This window comes from Abrus precatorius, unplaced genomic scaffold, assembly GCF_003935025.1.
Source record: "Abrus precatorius isolate BTA unplaced genomic scaffold, Abrus_2018 Scaffold3, whole genome shotgun sequence".
NCBI lineage: Eukaryota > Viridiplantae > Streptophyta > Magnoliopsida > Fabales > Fabaceae > Abrus > Abrus precatorius.
In genome coordinates, this window is record NW_020874373.1 from 14,069,538 (window position 1) to 14,081,614 (window position 12,077).

Genomic DNA, 12,077 nt, shown 5'->3' on the forward strand with positions numbered 1-12,077 from the left:
AAAGCATTTATACTTTTTATGAACTAGTTATTATATATTTTTTATTTTTGTAATAAATGAAATTGATAAAAATTTAACCGCGTTTATTAACTTACATTATTTAGTTATATATATATACCCACACGGATCCCATTCATGGTGATGTTTGGTTGGTGGAAACATTAGTTAGGTTGAACAGTGGAATATGGTCAAAATGGTAAAGGAAGAAATTAAATATATAAGCACAAAAAGGGGTAAAAGAGAAAAGAGTAGAGAAGAAGTGAGAGGAGGTGTGAATGGAAATAAAAGAAAATTAAAGTGGGAGGAGTTAGCTGCTAGCTAGGGTTTTGGGAAGTGCATGTGATGATATGCATGGAAAGGTGGGTCGCAGTAAAGGAAGGAGCAAAAATGATGTTAGAAAGTAATAAAAAAGGAACAATCCAAAGGGTAGGTGAAGAAACTGTGCAATAATTTATTAGCAGTGACGCTAAGCAAACACATGTTACAGTGGCTCTGCGTCTGCAACCTTCCCCTTTCTCTGCAACCTTTTTATAATAAACGAAAGGAGGGAAAGGGATCTCTGAGGTTGGCTTAAACCTCGAACACTTTGCTGCCACCTCACCCTGTAGTTGTTATCCGTGCATTCTGCCATGCAAAATTGTTTTTTTATCGTCGTCTTCTGCTATTTCTTCTCCTTCTTACACACGGGTCTCTTCCTACCATTAATATAACAAAGGGTTTCCTTCAGCGTTAAAGGGTATTACTCTATTTCTTGCACACACACACACACATATATAAATGCACATGCAATGCCTTGACTGTGCGTCTTTCTTATATACCGATGGGGTAGTACAATAGCTTCTGTTCTCATTCTGTATTTTTAAAAATTATTCATATTTATTTTTATACGTACTTTTTAGATATTTAAATCTTCAAATACATACTTATTATTTGTAATATATTTTAAAATATAAAATTTAAATTATCTTTTATAAACTAATAAAGTATAAGCGTTATTATAAAATAAAGATTTTTTTTTCAAAATATTTTGAATGAATACATAATTATAAATAAATTACCAAATTATAATGCAATATATTTACATAATTATAGTAAAAGTACTTATTTAAAATTTTAATTTTAATTATGTCCACACGCACACGTGCTTATGATAATTGTGTTCACATGTATTAATTTTTTATAAACTACCGCAGGTAAATAGACATAGGTATTATAATATTTCTGTCATTTAATAAATGTGAGCATTTATCCATATTTAGACTTAAATTTATTAATAAATATTTATCCTATCTATTGTGAATAATATATATATATATATATATATATATATATATATTTTTGCAAATACCCAATAAGTAGTATAAGATTCATTGTTTTATCTAGTATGAATAATATCAATATAGGAGAGTTGAATAATTTTATTTCCAATTGTTAAATTTTTTTAATATACTTTTAAAAAATGAAGTTATTTTCTAAATTTAAACTTTTTTAAATATACACTTAAAGCACAACCAATACTGCGATAGTATCTTATTTTTCTCTATAAAAAATAAAGAAAATTTAAAAGACAGTGCACATCTTCTTTCTTTTTCTGTTAAATATAATAAATAATTATAAGCAACTTATTTTTTTAATTTGAGAAACGGTTCCTCTTGCTTTTCATAATAATAAAAAAAAAGAACTTGAAGAAAATAAAAAAAACTCCTGCTAAAAATGAACTTGGTATACTGACACAGTTAACGGGATTACCAAACCAGCTGAACGAAAATTTAATTTCTCAAAACAAAAAACTTTTACCTTAAATCAACTTCCATTGTAACGTTGAAACAGAAGTACCCTTATTTTTTGGTGGTGTTAATTGATTCTCTATCAATATTTTGCTACATATCTTCTATTTTTAAATATCAGAAAAGAAAATTTAGTTGATTAGTTTAAATAAATAATCTTTCTAACTAAAATGATGATGTGTAATGCATATAAAAAATTAGAGTCAATTAGATTAATTCAAACAATCAGCTTTTAATTGAAATGACTTCGTATTAAGAAAAACAAAAGTATTTAAGTTATTAATAAGTGGTTAGATTAATTACAAATTGTAAATCATATAATTCAAAAAAAGATATGGTTAAATTTGATTAATTTGGTTGAATTTTGATCCAAAAATATATTATGTAGGAAGAGGTTTTAAAAGTGATGTTAGTCCATGTATGTATATATGTATATTTAGGATAGTTTTTTATGTGACATTTATGTAGCTTTATAAATGGATGGAAGTACTCCTTGTATTTCATTATAATAAATATTTATCTTATTGAAAAAAGTTTCGAATTTTCAAGAGGTAACTTTTAAAAGTTTTTAGGATGTTGGGTTGCCAGAAGAAGTTCTAGCATTCTCATAGCAGGTGATGAAATTAAGATACAATTTCATTTACACCGAATCTTTTAAAAGAGGATTGTTAAAAAGAGATAACAAGACCTCTCCTTTTTGTTCACTTGATTATGAAGATTTAGCACACATGCTTTTACGTGCAAAATCTTGCATTATGTGCAGTTCCAGGTTAATGAATCTCTTGGAATCACTCAACTTCAAACAGTCCTTATCTATACAATTGTGTGTTTATTTTTTTAATCATCAATATGTTTTGATAACGACAAAAGGACTCCACAATTAATTAATTAATCACTCGTAGTTTCACCAATTTCACCCCTATCCTCCTCTTTCTTGGACAAAAAACATTATTTAGGTGAAGAAATTAATCACGGTTGAGGCATTTAAAACTGGAATATAGTGATCTGCGTGTTCGATAATAAAAATTGAAGATGCTAATATGTCTCTTCAAAAAAAAAAAAAAAAACCCGAAATATATTTCGAATGAGATTAAAGAAATATAACTATTTATATATAATGAATTACATGTCAAAATTTATACTATTTAATAGCTGTTCATAAAATAAGAGATTAAACAATCCAACTTATGATTTAAAAAGTTTTATCTAATAGATTAATTTTATTCAATTTTATTAAAAATAAAATTAGTAAATAATTCATCATATTACTTTATTTCAAAAGTGATATAAAATATTAGTCATGATTCTTGAACAAGATAATTTTAATATTAAAAAAATTCTAAAAGTGACAATTTTAGAAATTTATGAGTTTGGTTGGTTGTGGCACCACTTCTGTACACATGCGATAATCATAGGAATCTATGGATTGTTGGATTGTGAACTGTTAATGACCGGCTCTCATGCTCCTCGTACCGCATTTTAAATATTTACATTTTCATATTCTATAGTCTTGAACTTCATATTTTATCACTTTCTAGTATTGACGAGGATGGTTTTACCATAATAATAATATAATTGAAAAATCAATACGTTTAATTGATCTAACCAAACACTTGTTATAGACAGCTATAAAAGAAAGTGAAAAAGTAACAGTAAAAGTATATGAATATACTTTATGGATGCATTAATATTGCTCTCACATCCACGATAAGCATTGTCCGGAGTTGCAAGAATTAAGAACACTCGTTCACACTAAGAGTTAGAGAAGATTTGGTAAGGAAAGAAGAGACCAATTTATATTAACGACACCGTATAGTTAATTTTATATATATTTATTTGTTTAAAATAATAAATTCATAAAACAAATAATGTTTAGAAATTCATTTAGTCATGTTATACATTTCTTAGATGAAAATATGAAAGTGGTAAAATCTGGTCTTTTACAACCCTTACCAATACCTAAGAGAGTGTGGCAAAGTATGGCTACGGATTTTATTCAGGGCTTCCAAAATCAAACAACAAAGATGCTGTATGGGTGATTGTTAATTGATTAAGCAAATATGCTCACTTTATCCTCTTGGCAAACAGAGACTTAATATTTACTAGTAAATTTTGGTTTTCTTTTCTTCAAAAGTCAAGAGCATCTCATCTCATGTTAGAATTTTTTATAATATTTGTTATGGGTTACAATTAATTGTGATTTTTATTTTATTAAAAATGGGTTAATATTGTGATTCATTTGATGATGCTTAAGTTCATTAATAATGTGATCAATTATTTATAGACTTTGAACCTTAATATTGATCTATGTGGAATAAAGTGTAGGCCTAACCTCTAGGTCTATGATGAGAAGTACTTAGGATTAATAAATACGATGGTTAAGTTCTCTTTGCTGTCACGAAAACACATTCCACTGCTCTTTAGGTTTGCCCCATTGAGAACCTAAGATTAGAAGAATGTGATTAGGTAAAGGAAGATCTTGGCTTTTTACTCACGAAAGAAATCGCACGATAGTAGATCGGTTACAATATAATTCAAAATGTCTACAACAAGTAAGTGACTTTACCACCGCTTCACAATTAGTATTCTAAATTCATATAATTAGATTCAACTCAATTTATTCCTACACCTCAATGATAGTTAAAGTGAGGTTTTTAATAGATGTTTAGAATAATTCTTTCGTTGCATGGTTAAGAATTTCCCACAAGATTAGGTGAAATGGTTGCCATCTATCAATTAGTTGAATAACACGAACTATCACAATGTCGTAAGTCATACTCCTCTTAAAATCCTATATCTTCAACCACCTCCTATTTATTTTTCTTATATTTTCCAGGAGTGCTTTGTGGATATTTTTTATTATTAATTTATAGCTAGGGAGTTTATGCTCCAAAAACTTAAAAGTAATTTGCAAAAGGCTACTAATAAGATGAAACAACAGGTTGATAAATATAGATCAGAACCTGAATTTTAGGTTGGTGACTGGATGTTGTGTTGAAGCTCTAACCTTATCAATAACAATTTGTTCACTTTAAGGAAGACTAAAAAGCTTGCACCTCACTACTTTGGGCCTTATCAAATTCTGTACAAGGAAGGACATGCTGAAATTGTCAAAGCAATGTAAAATTCACCCTACATTTCATATTTCATTATTCACACCATGTAATAACATAGAAATTTTCTCAAGACAAGTTCTACTTAAATGGGGTCATCTAAACACTATTAGAGTTGTTTTAACCACATAAAGAAACTAACTTAATGCATTCTTTTTACCACTTCAGGAGTTGAGAAATAAAACTACAATGTCTTATATTTTGTGGTTTTAATTTTTTGTTATTTAGTATAAATACGCATGCATTTCAATGTTTTCAACAAAAACTACAATAATTAAACATAATAAAAAAATTTGAGTTATGTAAGGACAACGTGATATTTGAGAATTTTGTAATAATCTTTTAATAATAAAGTTGATTATTTTATCCTAATTTTATTTGTATTATATTATTTCCCCAACAACCACTTCAAAGGTACCTTTGAAGATCTTGAATAAAAAATGGTTCAAGGCAACACAAAGCTATTGCTCAAGTACTAGGTTAGGACTAAAACGCCCATGTAACAAAAAAACAAAAAACCCACAATGTGAAATAAAATGTCCACTAAATTAAGTCGACTAGGTTTAACTCATGAGTCATCTACCTTTAAAAAATTATTATAATCAACTAAATATGTTTAACATTTTTTTACTATAAACTTATAGATAAATAAATTTGTTGAAAAAATATATGAAAAATAATTAAATTTAAATATATTTAAAATAAATTATTGTTATTAAATAATATTAAATAAAATATAATTTTTTTATTAAATTAAGTTATATATATATTTATCTCATTTTTGCTTATATTATTGATAAATATTAATCATATTAATTTTGTTTATTCATATTATTATATAAATAATTTTATAGTACATTATTTTATAATATTATTCGAGTATAAACTATAAAAAAATTTATATTTTAATTTTTTAAAATTATTATTATTTTAATTTATTTTTATAAAATTATTTTAGAACATTAATAAATATTTTAAAGTTACAATAAATACATAAAGTTGACAACAGAAAAGAACTTTAGTTAAATTTATTAAGTCATCTATTATTAAAATATTTTAAATAATTTTTTAAATAAAATATAATATGTTAAAAAAGGTAAATGCAACCCATTATCATAAAAATCGTAAATATTTAATACTTAATATTACAAATTTTACGAGAATAGTAACGTGTGAATTTAATAAAAATTAATGAATATTTAAACATTTAAATTTTATCTTATCTTAATTTAGTAGATTTATTTTAAAGTGAAATAATTTCATTTGATAGAAATATTTATTTTTTAAAATATATTTTTAATTAATTTTAAATAAAATAATTTAATAAAAAATTTAAACAAACACGTGTCTTTTACTAAAAAATAATACGATAGTTATTAATTATTTTTTTTTAAAAATGAGATAACTTACCTTTAACCCTAATCTAGCCCACTTTATTTTTAATATATTGAAACCTAAGGTCAAATTGTTTAGTGGATTATAATCTATATTAATAGAACTAACCTATAACATATTTTTACTCACAAGTATTTTTAGGTTTAATAATTTTACCTTCTCCTATTGATATGTCATTATACATGTTCTATAATTAATTAATCATGATAAACTCAATAAATTGAAGACTATGCCTGAAATTAGAGACCATATATGAATTTGTCTTTGATTATTAGTAAAAGAACTATGACAAGTGGTAAGGACCAACGTTGAGGTCCTTAAAAGTAGAAACTTAAAAAGATGCATTGCAGTTTAATTTTGGTGAAACTTAAAAATAGTACTACAATTATAATTATAATATGTTTGGAAGATTTTTACGAAAATAATTATTTTTTTAAAACTTAAATATATGATTAGTCCTTATAAATATAATACATTTTATGATAGGTTCATATAAAATTTTTGGTTAAGATTTAGTTCTTAAAATATTAAGAAGATAGGATTTAGTTTTACTGTCAACGTTTTTCTATTAAATGTTAAATTGGTTGATAAAGTCAATTCAGTATTTTCACGTGACATGTCACGTCATTTGATTTTATAATATTTTATTTAAAATTAATATTTATAAATAAATCCTTAAACATATTTTAAATATTTACAGAAAGTTTCTTTCTTCTTCTCTTCTCCTTCTCTTTCCCCTCTCCTATATTAAAAGTAAGTATTTCTATTGTTTTATTGCAAATTTGTTTACTAGACAAATAACAGTTTTAAGAGATTGATGTCTACTAGCTTTCTTAGAGAAATGATAATTCATCTATTATATTTCAATATAAATTATAGAAAGAAAAATAGATATACAAATAAAATGCCATATATTTTATCTTTTTCAATAAGTCAAGCTTATTTTTACAGCATAAAAAATTGTGTTTCAATGATTTCATAGAAACATAATCATTATTATTATTATCAATGTTATTTTTTATTTAAGGTAAAAAATGAGTATCTAATTTCATAAAAGAAAAAATGGCTAAACTATCACTCAAACAAGCATCATCTAAGGATAGAGAGAAAGATTTCAAAATTTAAAATGTTGAGTTGACTCTCAAACTTATTTTAACAAGACCATCTACAGCAATATTGACAGATTTATAAACATGTTTTAACTATTCAATGCTCGGACAATAATGCTCATATATTCTACACAAGCTCTTCGTGTATGTTAAATATTGCAATTAAATTCAAGTTGTGTAACTAAAATGTATCAAATGAGTTAGATTCACGACCTGTTCAAGTAAGGTAGAAGTCATTGTAGAAAAATAATTTCAATTACCATCAATATGAATTTGATTTCATTGTTTATTAATGACTTCTAAATATTTAATTCTTCAGTGTTATTTTAAATAGTTTTTAGCAATAAACTATTGATTTATGTAATCCTGGACACCACCTTATAATATAATTTAAATCTATAAATTTAATTTTTTATTAAATATTTTAAATTATTTAAAAAGTTTGTATTAAAATCTAACTATATTTACGGACAGATTTTTCTTTTTTCTGTATGTAAAATAGATAGATTTACAGACAATTTTTCTTCCATCTATAAATGCATTTGTATTAGAAATAGAACAAAATCCGTCAATAAAATTTATCTGCAATTCATGTATTTTTAGTAATGTCTAATATATTTCAATATAAATGATAGAGAAAAAAGTAGATATATAAATAAAATGACATATATTTTATTTTTTCAATAAGTCAAGCTTATTTTTACAATTTCAAAAATCATGTTTCAATGATTTCATAGAAACATAACTATTATTATTATTATTGTTGTTGTTATTTTTTTAGAGTAAAAAAATGAGAATGTAAATTACATAAAATAAAAAATTGGCTAAACTATCACTCAAAATAGACATCATTCAAGGATAATTAAAGAGAAAGACTCCAAAATTTTAAAGGTTGCGTTGACCATCAAACTTATTTTAGCAAGGCTGTAAACACGTTTTAATTTAAATATTCAATGCTTCTAAAACAGTGCTCATATGTTCTAAACAAGCTTTTCATGTATGTTTAATATTGTAATTAAATTCAAGTTGTATAACTAAAATGCATAATAAATTGGATTCACAACCTCTAGTTCAAGTCAGGTAGAAGTCATTATATAAAAATAATTTCAACTACTATTAATATTAAATTTAATTTCATTGTTCATTAATGACTACTAAATATTTAATTCTTTAGTACTGTTTTAAATAGTTTATTATAACAAACTATTAATTTATGTAATCATAGGTTGACATCACCTTATAACATAATTAATGTCTATAAATTTAACTTTTTTATTCAAATGTTTATTTTTATAATAAATAATTTAAATTATTTTAAAAGTGTGTATTAAAATAGTTTTATGAGTTTAGTATGCCTAAATATTTTTTTTATTATATTATTACAAGTTTTAAGATAACTTTAGTCATTGTAATTGACATAATTTTACAAAATTTGATATGTCTTAGTCTTTGAGTTAATAATTATGTCATCATTTAGCGGTTATTAAGAATAAAAAAATTTTAAATATTTTAAATAAAATATAATTTCTATTTATTATAAATAAAAATAATTATAACATAATATATTAATATAATAATTAAATAATTAAATATTAATAATAATAAAATTAAGAATATAAAAAATATATTAATATAATATTATTATTTTATTTTTAAATTTTAGTTTATTTAGTTTTAATTGAATTCTAGTCCTATTTAAAGATTTAATCATTTTTTAACTTATTTAAATATAATAAATATAATAATTTATTATTTAAATATATTTTTAAATATTATTGATTAAAAAATTTTATGTACGATACTCTAAAATTTTTTTAAGGGTTCCACAAAATTTATCTATTTTTAATTACATTGATTTGTTTATTTTTCATTAATACATTGTTTCTTTTTTTCTCTTCTTTTTTATAGTTTTCTAATTTTCACTTTTTATTTATTGTATACACTAAAAAATTAAAAGAGATAATTAAAACTTGTCCCTCCAAATTGTTAAAATATCATTTGTCTTGAATCACATTATTCTAACATCCTCCAAAACCATATGATATTTTCCCAGGTGAAAACTTGTCACCTTTTATTTATGAAACCATACTTTAATTAACATAGAATTACACGATAATTTTAATGCTAGTTACTTATTCATGCTAATTCATATAAATAAATAATGAACTACACGGAAGAAATATATGGTTTTTTATGGCACACAAGTTCAATTATTTATTCCTGCTTTAGAGTGAAAGAGAATCAAGAACAGAACAAAAACATAGTTTAACAACTCTCACAAGGCTAGCTCCTAGCATTGTGTATTCTATATTATTCTAGCTACGGTTATTGAAAGCCGAGCATTTCTTGCGAATTTCTCCTTGATTTCCAACAAGAACATCTATCTTCCCCATCTTTATCATTGCACTGGCGAAACTATTCTCAAAACGATCCTCATTTGACGCCAAATCTGACACAAAGCTCTTGGTGCTTGTATCCAAGGCAAGTTGCTGATCAATCTCCAACACACCTCTCTTAACAAGAATCTGCTTATAGAACTGATTATCAACAAGAAAAGATGTCTGCTGGTCCAAAGGTGTCGCTGGGTCGGCAGTTGAATTGCACAGCTTTATCAAATTAGCACTCAACGAAGGGTCCATTGTAGGGTCAGGTTTCCCTTGGGAGTTGGAAAGTCTATCAGAAAAGAAACTACAGTGCGCAACACCAACGGTGTGAGCACCAAAAAGGGTCACCATTTCTTGTGTTGTTATGCCTTTACTGGCAAAAAATTGTGATATTACGGAGACGGGATTGCTGGGTCCTGGAATCTTGATATCGTTAGTGTTGGAGACTAAGCCATCGCGTCTTCCTGTGGGAACATCGTATTTGGGTCCTCCAGATAAGGCCACGGCATCTCTTGTAGCCAGTGTTATGATATCTGCACATGACACTGTTGAAGGACATGCTGCTTCAAGGCTCTCCTTCACCTCATCGATCAGATCGAATCCTCGTACGCCATCGTTTGTACCTGATTCTTTCTCTGGCGTGTCGTCCGTGGAGTCTATGAGAATGGATGCATCACAACCCTAAATTAAGAAAAAAAAAATGCTTGTTACTAGTTCTGAATAGTTGTTTACTTGGTTATGTTATGACAGTCTTGACATATCGTAAACTAGAGCTAAGATGAATTGTATCTTACTCTGACAGCACAATCATGAAAATGCAAGCGAAGTAAGGCTGCAGTAATGGACTTGTCACGACTGAACCGCTTCTGCACCACTTGCTGCACAATTGACTCTGCTTTCGGGCACGAGGAGCCATAGAATCCAACCTTCAGGTCTGCAAGTGCCAAGGGAAGAACAAAGCAAAAGAAGAGGATTATGATCTTCATTTTCGATACTCAACTTCTTACTTCTTCAAAACACTGATTAATTTTTGTGCCTCTCAGAATACGATTTGACTATATATATAGACAGAACAAAAGGCTACCTCAGTAGAAATTGCCGCCCTATGTTGACTTTGCACGCTTTGTATTGCAAAGCATGCAGCTAATACACCCAAAATAATTTGGATTGTCTTAGAAAATTTATAAAATTAAGGTAATGCTCAAATTTGTACAAATATGTTTATTTTTCTTGAATGGGTTATGGCAAGTTCCTAAACGTCCACCACATAGGTACAAATTATTTCATATATTGATTTGTTTAATTATTATAACCAATGACCATATAGTATAGAAAGGCATGTGTATAGTGTATCGCATTCACGAAGAAACTACTTAAAACAACAAAATATGATGCAATAGCAATCACTTGCCAGTTGTTTCTGCATGTTACAATTTGTATCACATTGATCTTCAATTAATTAATGGCCAGTCTTATGCACAACAATATGTAAATCTTCGAAGAATCCGCTTGACTATATTTAACCAAAGCCTGCAACTTCTAACGTATAGGCTATCTTTTTGTTTATTTTTTTATTTTTTTGCTATTTGTCTCTCAATTTCATTTTTCTTAAATATAATTAATTTTTATCTTATATTTTTACAAGATTTTAATGTTGTTCGTTTACAAAAAATAATTTTACATTTTGATATTTTTAAATTCAATACTTTTGCTCACCTTTCTTAATTAATCATATTAACACCAAAGACTAAAAATATTAAATTTTAACAAATAAAACTAATATAAAATTTTATTCTAATAATTAAAAGTAAACTATTACAAAATAATTAAAAATATATTGAAGATAATTAATTTTATACACCAAAGATATCTTTAATCGAACTATGCTCGACATGTTTGAGAGATAATTAATTTTGATCTTTTTGTAGGCCTAATTTCATCTCTTTAATAATAATATAATTGTATTATTTTAATATCCTTGATTTTTTAAATAATATGGAATTGTAGTCTCACCTATTTAAAATAATTTTTATTGTGATCCATCGCTATTTTTAAAATACTTTTACGATATGAAATTTGAGGCTTTTAGCGAATAACGCCAACTCAAGGGGATGTACGAACTGTTTCATGTGTCCGATGTCAATTAATTTTCATTATAACGTTGTTGTGTACTAAAGAAAAAATAATTATTCCTTTCAATGAAAAAATAAAAAATATTTAGTAAAAATTAAACCATTAATTTAGACATTGTGGGATTTTAATAGTTAGGCATATTTTGTGTAATTATAA

General features: G+C 25.8%; 1 protein-coding gene across 1 annotated transcript; it reads right to left on the bottom strand.

Annotated features, from left to right (window-relative positions):
* Window positions 1-9,719: 9,719 nt before the first annotated feature.
* On the bottom strand, window positions 9,720-10,774 carry LOC113862222 (peroxidase 44). The gene is made up of 2 exons (XM_027495325.1): window positions 10,583-10,774; window positions 9,720-10,469 (listed from the first exon to the last, which is right to left on the bottom strand). Exons 1-2 carry the CDS (start codon window positions 10,772-10,774, stop codon window positions 9,720-9,722), a joined length of 942 nt encoding a protein of 313 aa, XP_027351126.1.
* Window positions 10,775-12,077: the final 1,303 nt, after the last annotated feature.